This window comes from Globicephala melas, chromosome 8 (genome assembly GCF_963455315.2).
Source record: "Globicephala melas chromosome 8, mGloMel1.2, whole genome shotgun sequence".
Taxonomy (NCBI): Eukaryota; Metazoa; Chordata; class Mammalia; order Artiodactyla; family Delphinidae; genus Globicephala; species Globicephala melas.
This window is the reverse complement of record NC_083321.1, coordinates 92,769,282-92,788,837: the sequence shown is the minus strand read 5'-3', so window position 1 is coordinate 92,788,837 and position 19,556 is coordinate 92,769,282. Positions and strand designations below refer to the sequence as shown.

General features: G+C 40.2%; 1 protein-coding gene across 4 annotated transcripts in view; it reads left to right on the top strand.

Moving 5' to 3' along the window:
- Window positions 1–8: 8 nt before the first annotated feature.
- SIK3 (SIK family kinase 3) overlaps window positions 9–19,556 on the top strand; it is a 294,304-nt gene continuing 274,756 nt past the window's right edge. Inside the window, exons 1-8 of one of the 4 annotated variants that reach the window (XM_060304090.1) lie at window positions 9–115; window positions 838–969; window positions 4,111–4,176; window positions 4,720–4,746; window positions 5,905–6,025; window positions 7,620–7,724; window positions 15,729–15,945; window positions 16,533–16,660. In XM_060304090.1, coding sequence (XP_060160073.1) covers window positions 16,655–16,660 — 6 coding nt within the window. In that variant the 5' untranslated portion in view covers window positions 9–115; window positions 838–969; window positions 4,111–4,176; ... (3 more) ...; window positions 15,729–15,945; window positions 16,533–16,654. The remainder of the gene's footprint in view (window positions 116–837; window positions 970–4,110; window positions 4,177–4,719; window positions 4,747–5,904; window positions 6,026–7,619; window positions 7,725–15,728; window positions 15,946–16,532; window positions 16,661–19,556) is intronic. The other 3 variants (XM_060304089.1, XM_060304091.1, XM_060304092.1) reach the window with 3 other exon arrangements.

The window sequence follows — 19,556 nt, the reverse complement described above, 5'->3', positions numbered from 1 at the left end:
TGGATTCCGGAAGTCCCGCCCCATCCTGCCAGGCCTTGGCTTAGCTCGCCTCTCCTCGCTTTCTTTCTGCAGGAGCTCGCTGCCGGCGCCCAGGTGTCCTGACACGCCCCGCAAGGTTCCACGCTTTGTTCTGTATCCTGCCCTCGTTTTGCATGTAGTCTGCGTGACTTGGGCCTCTATCTTTCCTACGGCTGCATCCCTCAGTCCTGCGTTCATGTCACCGTAGTGTGGAGATGCCATTCGGGACAATGTGCTGTGACCTCGCACTGACGCCATTCCCTTCCCACCCCGCCAACCTGGCTTCCTCCTCCACCCCATGGAATAAACCAGATTGCTGCCAGTGGGAGGGAAATAGGGCCCCAAGGTTAATGAGGCAGTCCCTTACATTTATGGGTGGAATTTCTGTTTATGATGAATGTATGGATTTTGGATGACCACCTCTTAAGGTGATACTATAGGGGGATGGAGAGACAGTCTTTTCCTTAGAGATCCATCCAGTTTCGGGGAAGACATATATATATATATATATATATATATATATATACACATACAGTTAATATTAAAAAGATGATTGCTAAATCCTATATAAATGCGGAATCTATAACAGAGAGGAGGGGCAAAAGATGTACGCAGGCTATGAAAACGTTTGGTGGAGCAGGGCCCTGAGCTGGCCCTTTAAAAATGGATAGGATTCGTTAAGACCCTTGTCTGAATTGGTAGAGCCTTCCAGAGTTCTGAAAATGATCAGGGGGGTCGGTTTTGCAGACAAAACCCGTTAAGAATTACTGTGAAAACCTGGAAGCCTAAAGTTTTAAGATATGTCAAATTATTTTTCAGGTGACCTGTACTGTCAAATAGTACTACATTTATCAGACGTATATAATCCAAAATAATTTGTCCACCTATAAAACGCTAATTTACCTCGGAATTCTCGTGCAGATGTTCACACAATTTATGGCACACCAGCAGGTAAATGTTTGTTGCTTTAAATGTTTTATCGAAAAGAATTTGTGTTTGGGGAACTCAAATGATGCAGCTTGAATTAGTCTCCAGGGATAAATCCATAGGATCCTGAATTTCTTCAGTTTTAACACTCAACACACTTTAATGTAATTACTACTTCAATACACTGTCTTCCCTGCTATACTCTAAGCTCTGAGGGAGCAGAGACCTTGTTGTGTGGATTCCCAGCACCTGGCATGCTGCCTGATGCATAACAGACACTCATTAAGTATTGCTCAACCAGGAATGAATGATCAAGCGTTGAATTTGTGCCTATGTGGAACCTATGACCTATCTTTATACTTACTTGTTTTCAACTTTTTAATTAATAAACATAAACAAGGGAAGTGTGCCCCAGGGAACACTAGAGCTGGTTAAATTAGCCTCTGCTAATATTTGAATACCTCTGTGGCTCAGGCAGTTTTTAGTGTTTTGGCAAAATCTGAATGTCACCGAACCCTGAAATTTATTGATGTTGTCTCCTAATATGTCTGTTTTAGCTTTCTAAATATTTCATTTAAACAATGCAGGCGGTAGAGTGGAAAGGACCCAAAACTAAGCTTCAGGGTACCCTGGGTTCTTCTCTGAAGGCTATTGCTCACTTTACTTCTTTGAGCCTTTGTTTCTTAATGTGTAAGGTGAAAGGGATGGACTAGGTCATTGCTGAGGTTCTTTTTAGCTCTAAGCCTCCACTATCCCCTCAGTTCCTTGCAGGAACGTAATTCTGGGGCATACAACGCTATCTCACTCCTCACTTCCCACACACAACCTCCCCTTCCCCTGGGCCCCATTCAGGGTCTGTGTTTTCCATACAGTTTTCCATATCACCATACAGCTGGTGATAGGTAAAAATAGCTGTTTTCTGACTATGAGACAAATTGACTGAAAGCTATCAGGAGAGCTTGCTCTTCAAGTTGTCTTTCCATTAATGATGATGGGTTTAATGATTCCATCCGGATTCTTTCTGGTTTCGCTCATGACTGCATGCCAACCCAAAGGGAGGAAATATAGAAACCCTGACAAAAGGTCTATGGACTGATTGGTGTAACGTAAACATGATCAAATGTAAACCTAGGACGTTGAGAATGAGTGTCAAAACACCACCCAAGTGGCCTGGAATTTAGGAGACTGTTTGACATTTCGTCACTTACAGTAATTAAACTGGGAGACTTCAGGGGACCTGGCATTTCAGATATGAAAAGAAGGAAGAAAAGCTATGTGGACTGAGAATGGACACACAGTGTGAATTCAGGGAATTTCTGTGGGTAGAATGCAAGGTCCGATGGTTTATAGAAAAAGTTTCAGAGTTTTATTTATTGTTAAAACAACATTAAGAAATGTTTCAACAGGAAAAATTTTTTTCACTCCCATTCTTACAAATTAACACATTTTCATTTGCCTCGATTTATTTCAATCAGTAACCATATGGTCAGTAAGTATTTTATTTCTCAATTTTAAGATCTTTGTGGTCAGGTCAAGATATTGTTAGAAATAATGTAAAGACAATGGAATATTACTCAGCAGTAAAAAGAAACAAAATTGAGTTATTTGTAGTGAGGTGGATGGACCTAGAGTCTGTCATACAGAGTGAAGTAAGTCAAAAAGCGAAAAACAAATACCGTATGCTAACGCATATATATCAAATCTAAAAAAAAAAAATTGGTACTGATGAACCTAGTTGCAGGGCAGGAATAAAGATGTAGACATAGAGCATGGACTTGAGGACATGGGGTGGGAGGGGGAAGCTGGGGTGAAGTGAGAGTAGCATCGACATATATACACTACCGAATGTAAAATAGTTGGCTAGTGGGAAGCAGCAGCATAGCACAGGGAGATCAGCTTCTTGCTTTGCGATGACCTAGAGGGGTGGGATAGGGAGGGTGGGAGGGAGGCTCAGGAGGGAGGGGATATGGGGACATGTGTATGCGTATGGCTGATTCACTTTGTTGTACAGCAGAAACTAACACAGTATTGTGAAGCAATTATACTCCAATAAAGATCTATTAAAAAAAAAAGAACATATTATATAACAACATTTTTGTCTTCCCAACTGAAAATTGTTAATTTATCATATTCTTATATTTTTTTAACTGTGTGTGTGTGTGTGTGTGTGTGTGTGTGTGTGTGTGGTTTAATATCATTATAAACTCATGGATTGAAACACATTTGATATGTTTCGTTCATTGCAATTATTTTTCTTATTGATAACCAGATTGCCCCAAAATAATCCCATTCAAGTTGGCTCCTGAGTCATTTTGACATGACCAAACATGGATCCGCTTTCTGTCACTTTAGTTTTGCTTTTTCTACAATTTCAATAAATAGAATCATAGAGTAGAGTCAACTTTTGTTTCTGGTTTCTTCCTGTTAACATGATATGTTAAGATTCATCCATGTTGTTGTGTGTACCAGTACATAGTTCACTCCTTTTTTTTGCCAAGTAGTGTTCTGTTGATGGATATTCTACAATTTGTTTATCCAGTCAATAGTTAATGGACATTTGGGTTGTTTCTGGTTTTGCTTATTATAAATAAAATGAGGATGGAAGTTCATGTAGAAATCTTTGTGTGGACATGTGTTTTCCTTTTTGGATCTCTTGGACCTAGGACTGGAAATGCTGAGTCATATGACAAGTGTATGTTTAGCATTATAGTAAACTTCCCATCTGTTTTCCAAAGTGGCTTATCATTTTACACCCCCATCAGCAGACTGTGAGAGTTCCAATTGCTCTGTATCCTTGGCAATACACAATATTATCAATTAAAAAAACTTTAGCCATTCTAGTTGTTATGATATGGTGGTTTTAATTTGCATTTCCCTGATGATATTAAGCATCTTTTCATATTCTTTTTGGCCATTTATATATCTTCTTTTGCAAAGTGCCTGTTCAACTCTTTTGCCCATTAAAAAATATTGGGTTATTTTTCTTATTACTGAGTCGTAAAAGTTCTTCTATATTCAGAACAAAAGTTCTTTGTCAATATATTTATTTCAGACATTTTTTTCTCCCAATCTGTGGCTTGTGTTTTCATTTTCTTAACAGTGTCTTTTTGTTTGCTTTTTTTAAAATTTTTGTTTTGTTTTTTGGCCATGCCACTCGTCATGCAGGATCTTAACTGGACCACCAGGGAATTCTCTACAGTATCTTCTGAAGAACAGAAGTTTTTAACTTTGGTAAAATACAGTTTATCATTCTCTTTCATTTATGGTGTGTTATTTTTTGTGTTCTATTTAAGAAATCTTTACTATTAGTTATCAATACAATAGAGTTTCTCCCATGTTTTCTCCTAGAAGTTTTATATCTTTAAGTTTTACATTTCAGTTAGTAATCCTTTTTAAGGTAATTTTTGTGTATAGTGTGAAGTAAAGAACAAAGTTAATTGTTGTGCATATGGATGTCCAATTGTTCCGGCGCAATTTATTTATTTGTTTATTTATTTTTGGCTACGTTAGGTCTTTGTTGCTGCGCATGGGCTTTCTCGGCGAGCGGGGGCTGTTCTTCATTGCGATGCGCGGGAGCGGGGGCTGTTCTTCATTGCGATGTGCGGGCTTCTCATTGCGGTGGCTTCTCTTGTTGCGGAGCACGGGCTCTAGGTGCATGGGCTTCAGTAGTTGTGCCGCACAGGCTCACTAGTTGTGGCTTGCGGGCTTAGTTGCTCTGCGGCATGTGGGATCTTCCCGGACCAGGGCTTGAACTCGTGTCCTCTGCATTGGCAGGTGGATTCTTAACCACTGCGCCACCAGGTAAGTCCTCCATTGAATTATTGACATCTTGGCTGCTGTATTGTAAGACAATTGGCTATATATGTGTGGGTCAATTTTGGACTTATATTCTGTTCCATTTATATTTATGTCTATCTTTATATCAATACCAGACTACCACAATTTCTGTAACTATATAGTTACTCTTGAAATCAGATAGTGTAAGTCTTCTAGCTGTCTTCTTCTTCAGAATTGTTTTGACTATCCTAGGTCCTTTGCATTTCCATATAAATTTTATTTAATTAATTAATTTTGGCTATGCTGTGTGGCTTGTGGGATATTAGTTCCCCCACCAGGGATTGAACCCCAGGCTCCTCAGCAGTGAAAGCACCGAGTCCTAACCACTGGACTGCCAGGATATTCCCTCCATATAAATTTTAGAATCATGTTCTTGATTTCTACAAAAAGCCTTTTGAAATTTTGACTGGAATACATTGAATACATATTTAGGGGAGAACTGAAAACAACATTGACTCTTCTGATTCATGAATACTGTTTATTGTGCCATCATTTTAGATCATCTTTAATTTTTCTCAGCAAATTTTGTAACTTTCATTGTACAGGTCTATATATTTAATAAATTTATCCTTAAGTACATATATCCTTCACATTCATAAGAACATTTTTCTGAGGTCTTAGAGAACACCCCATTTTTGGGAACCCTACAATAGCATTTACTCTCTGATTAAATGTACCTGAAAAATTTAAACAATCAGCTTGATATCTGTAATGAATGTAACAATGTGCTTGAGAAGGAGTTAAGAACCTCAATGCCAGGCCAAAATACACACCCCGTCTAGACATCTGGCTAAGTGCTTTGCTTTCATTGCCCACCAACCTTCAAGATAGTTTCATTCAAATTTCCACCTCATTAAAAATGACAAATCCTTATATCATGGATTTTTAGGGTCTCTCTCAAGATAAAACCCTGAGTTCTGAGTGCCAATAGTCCATGGCTGTTTCTATCACAATGTCTACCTTTCTCTTACCCATGTGTTTACAAGTCTCTCTCCCTGACTAAATGAGTTCTTCTGGGGTAGGAGCCTTGTTTGCTTGTAACCCCAGTACCAGGAAGTGCCAGGCATAATAAATATTTTTTGGTAAATATTTGATGGATGAATAGTCAAGGTTAATTTTCAGGTCTCAAGAAAGAAGACCGTTAAAGCTGAGGGAAGCAGATGGTGGAAGCGAGGTCAAGAATAGGAGTCAGCACCTGGAATCCTAAAAGGCTGCAGTGCAGTGGGAAGTTGGAACACAGGAGGTAACCGGGCATCATCCAAATTAGTTCTGGCAGACAGTTTCTTGCATCTTCTTGTATGTTTTAAAAAGCTGGATATTCTTAAAGGCAATGTCCAAGTAATTGACAAAGTCATCTTAGGCCCACTGAATTTCTTTTCATTTCAGTAGATATTTATTTAATTCTTACTTATGTGTCAGGCACTCTGCTAAACAATGGGGAGAAAAATGAGTAAGGTAACATTTCTCTCCTCAAGGAACTCACTATCTAGTGATAGTGAGGACAAATGATTCTAATACAATACACAATGATAGAGGAGAGAATTGAATGTTCTAAGAAGTGGAAGGAGGAGGTGGGGTGGTTAGAAAAGGTGTCTAGGAGAAAATGATGCCTGATCTGAATTTTTTTTAAGACAATTTTTAAAGAGCACTTTTAGGTTCACAGCAAAATGAGAAGAAGGTATAGAGATTTCCCATATACCTCTTGCCCACCCACATGGACAGCCTCCCCTACTATAACAGGATGGTACATTTGTTACAATTGATGAACCTACATTTAAAAATTTTTAATTTATTTATTATTATTATTTTTAACATCTTTATTGGAGTGTAATTGCTTCACAATGGTGTGTTAGTTTCTGCTTTATAACAAAGTGAATCAGCTATACATATACATATATCCCCATATCTCCTCCCTCTTGTGTCTCACTCCCACCCTCCCTATCCCACCCCTCTAGGTGGTCACAAAGCACGGAGCTGATCTCCTTGTGCTATGCGGCTGCTTCCCACTAGCCATCTATTTTACATTTGTTAGTATATATAAGTCCATGCCACTCTCACTTCATCCCAGCTTACCCTTCCCCCTCCCCATGTCCTCAAGTCCATTCTCTACGTCCTGCCCCTAGTTGATGAACCTACACTGACACATCATAATTACCCAAAGTCCATAAATTGCATTAGGGTTTACTCTTGGTATTGTACTTTCTGTGGGTTTGGACAAATGTATAATGATATGTATCCAACATTACAATATCACACAGTGTTTTCACTGCCCTAAAATTTCTCTGTGTTCCACCTATTCCTCCCTACCCGCTCCCTCTCCAAACCCTGGCAACCACTGTCTTTTTTTTTAATGCCGCCATAGTTTTGCCTTCTCCAAACATCATGTAGTTGGAATCATACAGCATATGGCCTTTTCAGATTAGCTTCTTTTACTTAGTAACATGCATTTAAGATTCCTCCATGTCTTTTCATGGCTTGATAGCTCATTGCTTTTCAGTGATAAACAATATTCTATTGAATGGATATACCATTTGCCTTTTGAAGAATATCTTGGTTGCTTCCAAGTTCTGGCTATTATGAACGAAGCTGCCTTAAACATCCATGTGCAGGTGTTCATGTGGACCTAGGTTTTCAACTCATTTGGGTAAATACCAAGAAGCATGATTGCTGGGTTATATGGTAAGAGTATGTTTAGTTTTGAAGAAACCACCAAATGGTCTTCCAAAGTGGCTAAACCATTTAGCATTCCCACCAGCCAATGGCATATTCTTCTCAGCACTTGATGTTGTCGGTGTTCTGGATTTTGACTTTTTTTTTTTTTTTTTTTGATCGCACAGTTCAGCATGCAGAACTACCCCCACCAGAGATGCAACCCGCAGTAGAAGCTCAGAGTCTTAACCACTGGACCACTAGGAAGTCCTGGATTTTGACTATTTTAATAGGTATGTAGTGATATTCTCGTTGTTTTATTTGCAATTCCCTAATGATGTATGATGTGGAGCATTTTTTCATATGCATATTTGCCGTCTGTGTATTTTCTTTGGTAAGGAATCTGTTAAGGACTTTGGCCCATTTTTAAAATCAGGTTGTTTGTTTCTTTATTGTTGAGTTTTAAAAGTTCTTTATATATTTAGGATAACAGTCCTTTATCAGATGTCTTTTGCAAATATTCTCTCCCATTCTGTGGCTTGTCTTTTTAGTCTTTTGACATTGTCTTTTGTGGTACAGAAGTTTTTATTTTAATGGAGTCCAGTTTATCAATTATTTCCCTCATGGACTGTGCCTTTGGCATTGTATTTTTTTAAATTTATTTAGTCATTTATTTTTGGCTGTGTATTTTTTAAAAAATTTATTTAGTCATTTATTTTTGGCTGCGTTGGGTCTTCATTGCTTTCTCTATCTGCGGTGAGTGGGGGCTACTCTTCGTTGTGGTGTACGGGCTTCTCATTGCGGTGGCTTCTTTTGCTGTGGAGCATGGGCTCTAGGTGTGCAGGCTTCAGTAGTTGCAGCATGCAGGCTCAGTAGTTGTGGCTCGCAGGCTCTAGAGCGCAGGCTCAGTAGTTGTGGTGCACGGGCTTAGTTGCTCTGCGGCATGTGGGATCTTCTCGGACCAGGGCTCAAACCCATGTCCCCTGCATTGGCAGGCGGATTCTTAACCACCTCACCACCAGGGAAGTCCCTTGGCGTTGTATTAATATCTAAAAGATCATCTAGGTTTTTCTTCTATGTTATTTTCTAGGAGTTTGCATTTTTCTTTATCTTTGGTTTTCTGTAGTTTGAAAATGCTATGCCTAGGTGTAGGTTTTTTACATCTATATTTCTTGTTGTTCTCCAATCTCCCTGGATCTGTGATTTTGTGTCTGACATTAATTTGGAGAAATTCTGAGTCATTATTGTTTCAAATATTCCTCTTGTTCCTTTCTCGATTTCTTCTCTTTTTGTTATTTCCATTATGCATATCTTATACTTTTTGTAGTTGTCCTACAGTCCTTGGATATCCTATTCTGTTTTTTTCAATCTTTATTCTCTTTGCTCTTCAGTTTTGGAGACTTCTATTGATACGTCCTCAAGCTCAGAGTTTCTTTCCTCAGCCATGACCAGTCTACTAATAAGCCATGAAAGACATTCTTCATTTCTGTTACAGTGTTTTTGATCTCTAGCATTTATTTTTGATTCTTTCTTAGAATTTCCATCTCTTTTCTTACATTACCCATCTGTTCTTGCATGCTGTCTACTTTATCCCTTAGAGTCCTTAGTACATTAATCATAGTTGTTCTAAATTCCAGGTCTGATCATTCTAACAACTCTGGTTAGATGTCTGGTTTCGATGCTTGCGCTATCTCTTCAAATTGCGGTTTGTTTTTTTTTTTTGCTTTTTAATATGCCTTTTAATTTTTCTTGATTGCTGAACATGATGTACTAGCTAAAAGGAACTGCTATAAATAGGCCTTTAGTAATGTGATGGTAAGGTATGGGGGGAGTGGAAGCATTGTGTACCTGAACTGAGTCTTAAAGAATAAATAGGAAGGACTTCCCTGGTGGTGCAGTGGTTAAGAATCCACCTGCCAATGCAGCGGACACAGGTTTGATACCTGGTCTGGGAAGATCCCACATGCCACAGAGCAACAAAGCCTGTGTGCCACAACTCTTGAGCCTGCGCTATAGAGCCCGTGAGCCACAACTACTGAGCCTGCGTGCCGCAACTACTGAAGCCTGCACACACAGAGCCCGTGCTCTGCAACAAGAAAAGCCACCACAATGAGAAGTCCGCGCACCACAAGGAAGAGTAGTCCCCGTTCACTGCAACTAGAGAAAGCCCGCGTGCAGCAATGAAGACCCGACACAGCCAAAAATAAATAGATTAATTAATTAATTAAAACAAAAAGAATAAATAGGAATTGCCAGGTATAAAGCAGAGAGGGTAAAGGAGAGAAGTAAGGGGCCAGCAAGATTAAAGGCTTGAAGAGAAGAGGCAGCAGGAGAAAAATCTCCCTTGCTTAATATCTCTCAGGAGTAAAATATTATGGTGATAACTTCATATTAGCGGTCTCCTTCACCAGATTGGGATCATGCCTGACTCAGCTTTATTTTCTTCACTTTGACTAACACAGAGCATGGATTCTGTGTACAATGCGCTGTAAAACTAATAAATAATAATTTCCCAATGACATGGGACCTCTCTGCTGTCAGAGAATCACCCTGGACAAGCATAAGCTGGGCCTGGGGTCACATAAGTCCAGCCTCAGTCTTACACTGGTAAATAAATTAGAATTGCCTCAAATCATGGATGGTCCTATTACCACTATTCTTTCTACTATTACAGCTATCACATCATCTATCTAGCTAGCTAGCTAGCTAGCTATATCTATATATTTACATATATTTATATACAGATATATATAGATGGTAGTTTATATATATTATGTACTGCTTATGTATACATATAATATATATAAATATATAATTTATATACACACATATAATTACGACTTCAAATTTTAAAATTACTTTCATATACATTATCCTAGTTGATCCTACTATATTGATCCTAATACTACTATATTATGACTACTGTAAATAGAAAAGAGAGAAGTAACAACAAAGAGATTTTAGTCAATCAGTTAACAAATAGTTATGTGTCAGACTGTGCAAGCCACCTCAGGGATACAAAAGGCATATTGAAATAACAGAATTCATAGATAAAAGGATTATTTTGTCCAGCTGTCTCATTTTATAGACAAGTACTACAGGTACGGGAGGTCAAACTCTTTGGACCTTGCTTACAGACTCCAGGATTTCATAACAATCTAGTAGTAATGCTAAAATGAAAACATGTGAAACAATTCAAAAGCAATTAGGCAGTGAATAGTATCGTCCTGACAGAAGGGGAAAAAATCCGTGAAGAAGTAAGATGACAGAACTAAGTATCAGACACAGTCCTGGGAACTTCCATATGATCTTTATTAATCCTCAGAAAACACATCATCATCATCATCATCACCATTTTATGATAAAACTAAAGCTGAAAGAAGTCAGGTAATTTACAAAAAGCCCCACAGCAAGTGGTGGATCTGGAATTCAGAGCCAGTTCCTTCTAAATCCAACACTTACGTTATTTAAACTTTTAACCACTGAAGTAGAACAGGCATGGCCTCTGTGTGGGATGAGAAAAAGCTTTTCAAAAGTGCTGAAAAAAAAAAAGTGCTGAAAAAAAAAGGAGAGTAGGATCAAAGTAAGCAGGGCATTGCAAAGAGGAAATTGTTACGTAGATAGGCAATAGGGAACGTTTGCAGGCACTTAAGTATAAGGAGTAACATAATCATTATCGGGGAACTTGAAAGTTAGAAGGCATCTCAGGTGAGAAGTCATGTAGAAATCTATTTATAGCACAACTTACAGATATTTACTCAAATTCTGATTTAAGTAGTCACTTGACAGGAAATTTTCTTCTAAGGCCAGCGTATTACTCGCCAGCCCTAATTATTGATAGCTCTTTGGTAAGCATACTTTGTATTTCTTCAATCAAAAGAACATAACAGCTCAGGACCAAGCTCAGAGCTTTGTGGCTCACTGCTGGAGATCTTCTAAGTTAAAACAAGGGCAAGAATCCACACCTGTGCATCCACCCATTCTTTCACAATACTCACTGAATGTTTCTGTGTGCTGGTCGCTTTCTAGCGGATTGGGCTACAGAGCTCTCTGCCCTCTTGGAGCTTCACTATGCCCTCTTACTTGATAGGATTTTCAGTATCACCAAACCATTTTGGATTTTTGTGCCTTCCCTCCTAACACACCAGACTTGTTAAAAGAGTTCTTTCTTTTTAACACTACATTGGGGTCACAGAGTAAAATTCTCCAACTGCCATCTGTTTATGTCAGCTAAGTACCATAAAGAAGTTTCCACCATAATGATCCTCTGGAGCTAGGAAAACTACCACGAGACCTAAATCTTTGGCTGGTCATTAACGTCTAACTATGGTCTTTATTTCTTGTGGTGAAATAACATGCCTTTCCTTGCCTAATCCCTTCCTGGTGTGTATCAACATTATTTAATGTCTTCTAATTCAGTCATTTTTTATTTTATTTATTTATTTATTAAAAAAAATTTTTTTGGTTGCATTAGGTTTTTGTTACTACATGTGGGCTTTCTCTAGTTGCGGCGAGTGGGGGCTACTCTTCATTACAGTGTGCGGACTTCTCATTGCAATGGCTTCTCTTGTTGCAGAGCACAGGCTCTAGGCACGCAGGCTTCAGTAGTTGCAGCATGCAGCCTCAATAGATGTGGCATGCAGGCTCAGTAATGTGGCGCAAGGGCTTAGTTGCTCTGCAGCATGTGGGATCTTCCCGGACCAGGGCTCGAACCTGTGTCCCCTGCGTTGGCAGGCAGATTCTTGACCACTGTGCCACCAGGGAAGTCCTCAGTCACTTTTAAAATAAATATGCCTATAAACATTGAACTTTAAAAAATCTTACTTATTTATGCCATTCACTCTGCTGTTGTAGATAGCCAGTCAGCCAGAGGTATTAGTGCAATTTTCAAGGACTTAAGCTAAAATTTCTAAAATAAGGAAATTATCTAAGATCTTTATCAAAACCCTCTAGGATCCACCCACCTCTGTTACTTTTTTCATTAAGGTCTCTTGATTCCAGGTTGGAACTACACTCTTTTTAAAAAAAATTATTCTATTGAAGTATAGTTTATTTACAATGTTGTGTTAATTTCTGCTGTACAGCAAAGTGATTCAGTTATACATATATACACATTCTTTTTCATATTCTTTTCTATTATGGTTTATCACAAGATATTTAATATAGTTTCCTGTGCCAACTACACTCTTGAGAGTTCATCAAACAGTACCACAGTTGTCTAGCGCCTGTCTCTGGTTCCCTCCTCTTAATTTCCCTGTCTGAGCATAGGTCCGGAAGAGACCTTCCTCTTTCTTCCCCATCTTTCTGCCTTCCCCATCCTAAGTCCCCACATGCTCAGATGCAGGTACTTGGCCCATGACGTTGCCCTTTCCCTTTCTCTCCACCAAAAACTCCTGGGGTTCCTCGGCTCTGATTCTACAGTGCAGTGACTCACTCTCCTTTTCTCTTAAAGTCCAGTTTCCTTATCATGGCTTTGGGTTCCCTTCTCCCTTTTAGGTCCTGAACTGCCTCCCCAGCTTCATCTCCCACCCCTCCAGTCTACACTCCATCTGCTCCACCCTTCCATCTACCTGACTGTTCCCAGGCATTCTCCACTCGTGCATTTTCCCTTGTCTTTGCTCTGGCTGTCCTCTGCCTTCAGTGTCCTTTTTACCATCCTTTACCCATGGAAATTCTACTTCTTCTTAAAGCTTTGCTGAGTCCTAATAGCCCTTCCTCTGTAAAGCTTCCCCTGCTTCCCCAGTTAGAACAAATCAGAACTGACTGCAGTTCCCCACTCTGCTTTTATTTTCCAGTGCTACCTGCTCAGGATATCTTTCTTCATGTAAAAGTTATCATATTATGTAGGTAAGGACTGTATTCTCAGCAAGGTATCACATTGGAAAACAATTGTTAAATTATTTGATCTAAGGTGTTAATTAGCTGATTAAGTTTAACTTACAAATATAGGAGGCAGGTAATTACAGTAGACAGACTATATCATTGAGAGTCAGGAGACCTGGATTTGGATCTCAGCTCTGATTCCTCCCTTTATCGCTCCTGACCTCCCTTTCTTCCTTCCCAAAATAGGTTGGCAAAGTAAACACCAGCCAGGTCATGCAGGGCCTTGCAGCCCATGCTAACTGTAAACAGGAATCATTAAAAGATCCTAAGGAGAGGATTGAGAAGATCAGGTTTCTGCTTTGGAGGGATTTTTGGTTGGTTTGTTTGTTTTTGTAAGATATACATAACACTTACCACTTTAATTATTTTTAGGTGTATAGTTCAGTGGCATTAAGTACATTCACACTGTTGTGAAACTATCACCACCACCCATCTCCAGAACTTTTTCATCTTCCTAAAGTTAGATTCGGTATCTATTAAAAAATAACTCCGCATTCTCCTCTCCCCCTACCCCTGGCAACCACCATTCTACTTTCTGTCTCTATGAATTTGACTCTTCTAGGTACCTCATATGAATGGAATCATACAGTATTTGTCCTTTTGTGTCTGGCTTATTTCACTCAGCATAATATCTTTAAGGTTCATCATGTTGTAGCATGTGTCATAATTTCCTTCATTTTTAAGGCTGAAGCATATTCCATTGAATGTATATACAAAAAACCCCTCATGTTTTGTTTATCCATTCATACATCAGTGGACATTTGTGTTTTTTCCATCTTTGGCTATTGTGAATAATGCTCCTATGAATGTACAAATATCTGTTCAAGTCTTTGCTTTCAATTCTTTTGAATACATACCCATAAGTAGAATTGCTGGATTGTATGATAATTCTTTTGTTTGTTTGTTTGGACGTGCTGCACGGATTTTAGGATCTTAGTTCCCTGACCAGGGATTGAACCTGGGCCCTCAGCAGTGAAAGTGCGGAGTCCTAAATACTGGACCACCAGGGAATTCCCTAATTCTTTAATTTTTTTGAGGAACTGCCATACTGTTTTTCACAGTGGCTTCACCATTTTCCATTCCCATCAGCAATGCACAAGGGTTCCAATTTCTGCATATCTTTGTCAACACTTGTTCTTTTCTTTCCTTTTCTTTCTCCCTTCCTTCCATCCTTCCTCTTTCTTTTTCTTTCTTTCTTTCTTTCTTTCTTTCTTTCATCTCCCTCTCTTCCTTTCTCCCTCTCTCCCTCCATCTCTCCCTCCCTCCTTCCCTTCCTTCCTCTTCCTTCTTTCTTCTTTCTTCCTTCCTTCTCCCTTCCCTTCTTTTCCTCTTTTACTTTTCTTTTCCCTTTCTTCTTTCTTTTTCTTTCTTTCTTTCATCATCCTAATGAATGTGAAGTGGTATCTCATTGTGGTTTTTTTTTTTTTTTTGCAGTACACGGGCCTCTCACTGTTGTGGCCTCTCCTGTTGCTGGAGCACAGGCTCTGGACGCGCAGGCTCAGTGGCCATGGCTCACGGGCCCAGCCACTGCGCAGCATGTGGGATCTTCCCGGACCGGGGCACGAAACCATGTCCCCTGCATCGGCAGGCGGACTCTCAACCACTGCGCCACCAGGGAAGCCCCCTCATTGTGGTTTTGATTTGCACTTCCCTAATGATTAGTGATGTTGAGCATCTTTTCATGTGCTTATTGACCATCTGTATATCTTTTTTGGAGAAAAAGTCCATTCAAGTCCTTTGCTCATTTTTAATTGGTTTGTTTGTTTTTCTGTTGATGAGTTGTAGGAGTTCTTTGTATTTTGGATATTAATCCTTTATCAGGTATTTGCAAATATTTTCTCCCACTCCATGGGTTGTCTTTTCACTCTGTTGATGGTGTTCCTTGATGCACAAAGTGTTTTTTTTTTTTATAAATTTATTTATTTACTTATTTATTTTTGGCCGTCTCGGGTCTTCGTTTCTGTGCGAGGGCTTTCTCTAGTTGTGGCAAGTAGGGGCCACTCTTCATCGCGGTGCGCGGGCCTCTCACTGTCGCAGCCTCTCTTGTTGTGGAGCAAAGGCTCCAGACACACAGGCTCAGTAGTTGTGGCTCATGGGCCTAGTTGCTCCGCGGCATGTGGGATCTTCTCAGACCAGGGCTCAAACTCGTGTCCCCTGTATTGGCAGGAAGATTCTCAGCCACTGCGCCACCAGGGAAGCCCCACAAAGTGTTTTTAATTTTGATGAAGTCCAATTTATTTATTTTTTCTTTTGTTGCCTGTGGTTTTGGTGTTGTATCCAAGAAATCATTGCCAAATCCAATGTCATAAAGCTTCTCTTCTACTATGTTTTCTTCTAAGAGATTTATAGTTTTAGCTTCTACGTTTAGATCTTTCATCCATTTTGAGTTTTTTTTTTTTTTTTTTTTTTTGCAGTACGTGGGCCTCTCACTGTTGTGGCATCTCCCGTTGCGGAGCACAGGCTCCAGACATGCAGGCTCAGCGGCCATGGCTCACGGGCCCAGCCACTCCGCGGCATGTGGGATCTTCCCGGACCAGAGCACAAACCCGCGTCCCCTGCATCGGCAGGCGGACTCTCAACCACTGCGCCACCAGGGAAGCCCCTTGAGTTAATTTTTGTATACGGTGTACGGTAAGAGTCCAATTTCATTCTTTGGCATGTGGATATCCAGCACCATTTGTTGAAAATCCACTTTCTGTTTTTAAAAGATCATTTCGGTTACTTTATGAGGATGCATTGTGGGGGTAAAGGTAGAAGCAGGGAGAAGAGTCAGAAGGGTATCACAGTAGTCCAGGTGAGAGATGATAGTGTAGAGATGATAATGATGTAGAAATATGGTAGATAAAGTAAATAGCAGTAGACATGGAGAAGAGAAAATGGATTTTAAAATATTTTGGAGGTAGAACTGATAGCATCTTTTCATGCCTCGAATATAAGATAGCAGGGAAAGGAAGGATAAAGACTTACTTAAATGTTTGACTTGAGTTTCAGGAGGGATGGAAGTGACTGTGTGAACTTGGTTAAATCACGTTCAGCTGTCTGAGCCTCAATTAGTTTATTTGCAAAATGGCAAAAATAGTAAAAATATCAACCCCACCATATCACATAATTGAAAGGGTAATATAAGATAATAAATACGAAAAAATTTTGAAACATTTAAAGCAATAAAACAAGTGGGGGCTGATTGTATTTTCATTGTGGAATTTGGATTTTAACAGAGGGATTCACGGAGACAATAGACTAATTTAACCTCAAGGAATAATAACATTGATGGCGGAATTTCAGACGCTGTAGTTATCACTCAAGCAAAGACCTTTTCTGGTGTCTCTCAAATCACAACATGCAGGTAATTACCGCATTCCCCAGACTTTCTAGTCATACAGTTTGGTCATAGCTCTACTTTACAGAATTGTAATTGAACCAGGGGCTTAATAACAACAAAAGTCACATTTGCACAGTACCTCATAGCTTTAAAGTCCCTTTACCATCTTATTTAATGCTCACTTAACCCTATGATTTGGTATTATTATTCCTCATTTTCAGATGAGAAAACTCAGAGGTTGAATAACTTGGCCACTATTAGCCAGTAAGTGAAGGACATGTGATTCAAACCAGGTCTTTTGACTCAAAATACTATGTTTCTACTACACCAAGAATGTGAGGCTACACAAATCCTACATTTCGTCTTTTAGATTCCCAAAGGTCCTCATGTTTTTCTTGGTTTGTTTTTCTAAACCCTTGGCAATTGTTGAAACATAAGACACGTGTTTCTCCATCTGGTTTTAGTGCCTTCATAAAATTAATAACGTAAGAGTATGATGAGCCCTTCCATATTAATTGAGAAAATATGACCATCCTACAAATTTTATTGACTTTGTGGTCCCATCATAATGGTATACTTGGGTTTTATCTGAGTAGATCAAGCACTGGAAAATCCATTTACTCACCACGAATAAAGTAGTGTCAGTTCAGTTTGATTTATTTTCTGCAAGTCTGTAAGAGTATCCCTAATTGTAGCAACTGTTGCCCTTAGCTTGCCCCCAGAGGTAGGTATAGAAGACCTTTAAACTGTGGGCAGACTCATATCAGCTGAGGATCTTGTTAAAATGTAGGTTCTGACACAATAAGCTTAGGGTAGGTCCTGTGATTATGTATTTCTAACAAGCTAGTAGATGATACCCCAGCTGTTGGTCCTTGAACCCATATTCTGAGTAGCAAGGACCTAGGGGCTACAGTCTCTCTGGTGTTAGTCTTGCTCCAGTGGTGAGTCCTTGGAGCTGAAGCCTACCATCCCAGCTCTAGCTCTATGTGATTTCTGGATTAGTCCTTTAGTTCTCCTCACTGAAACTATAGGCCTATCCTGAACCTCACCATTGGGTTAAGTGACAACCTATACAATTCTTCCCAGACTACCCTTTCTGGGGGCGAGGCCCCATCTCTGGTCCTGCTCATTAGGTTCTGTTTCAAACTAATGGCTCCATTATTAACATTGTCATGGTGTGTTGGTGCTTGCTATCTTGTCTCACCCCGAAGATAGAGCCTCTTGGATCTCAGTGTTGACTCAGAGGGAGACAGGATTTACCATGCCTTCACTGACATTGACCTGAATCACTGGTCACCCTCCACAGGGAGCCTGTCTAGACTCCCTCACCCTGATTCCACTTGTTTCTGGCAAGAGATGAGGTAAAGACTTGTAGGTAGGATTTGACGGGAGCGAGACCGGAGGTAAGAAGGTTCTGAATTAATATGGCAAACTGAGCACATCCATCTAATTTCACTCCCTCTCAAAGCATGACTATCAATACAGTAATGGTATTTTTAAAAGAAAAAAGACTCACTAGGACAGGAAGAACAGTAGGTAATAATCAAAGCGTTATTAGTTTGAAAGAACAGAGTAGGCTCAATGCCTAACTGGCAGTGGGCAAATCTGAGAGCCAACCTGAATTACATCACAAAATCCTCAGAAGGCACAGGGGTTGACAGCACTAAGTACCTCTGGAACTGGGGGTGGGGGTGGGGCTGGACTAAAATGAGGAGGGTTGTGTGAAAGCTAAGTGTGAAAGATAGATTTCCCACTCCACAGCATTGGTTGAGCCTGTCCCTCATCCCAGGAGAATATTTGAGTTATATTCTCTGGAGAAGGTAAACCAGAGAGGTTCTGGACTGGAGGATGGGAAGCACAGTGAAGCAGGAGGATGAAATGACTCTTCATATACTGAATGCTGGGTACGCAGAGTCCCTAACCTTTTTCCCACTTGGCTCCCAGAACATACACCTTTACTATCAAGGCAGGTGGTTGAAAGAAATTTCTCTGGGGAATCTTGTTCTCAACAAATGACCCATGCAGTTCACCCCTATAGTGAAGCTCAAAGTCAGCAAGCCCCACGGATGTGCTCAGAGATTTCAACAGATATTTATTTCCTCATTCTTTTTTTTTTTTTTTTTTTTTTTGCGGTACACGGGCCTCTCACTGTTGTGGCCTCTCCCGTTGCGGAGCACAGGCTCCTGACGCGCAGGCTCAGCGGCCATGGCTCACGGGCCCAGCCGCTCCGCGGCACGTGGGATCTTCCCAGACCGGGGCACGAACCCGTGTACCCTGCATCGGCAGGCAGACTCTCAACCACTGCACCACCAGGGAAGCCCTACTTCCTCATTCTTAACCAAGAGCCAAGCAGAAGCCAAAGTTACTAGATATCTGAGAAAAGACTCTAATATTGAAGACAGAGAACAAAACAAAACACAAATTTTTTCCATGATATTTTCATGGGAAAAAATGTAAATTTTTTGATACCTCAAAAAGAGTATCATGGGGACTTCCCTGGTGGCACAGTGGTTAAGAGTTCACCTGCCAATGATGGGGACTCAGGTTCGAGCCCTGGTCTGGGAAGATCCCACATGCCATGGAGCAACTAAGCCTGTGTGCCACAACTACTGAGCCTGCATACCACAACTACTGAAGCCCGCGCACCTAGGGCCTGTGCTCCGCAGCAAGTGAAGCCACTGCAATGAGAAGCCCATGCACCGCAACGAAGAGTAGCCCCCGCTAGCCACAACTTGAGAAAGCCCACGCGCAACAATGAAGACCCAACGCAGACAAAAATAAATAAATTAGTTAATTAATTTAAAAAAAAAGAAAAAGAGGGCTTCCCTGGTGGTGCAGTGGTTGAGAATCCGCCTGCCAATGCATACTTAAGTCAGCACCTCTTTTTCCTCACCCACTTCAGTGAAATAATGTCATTTAT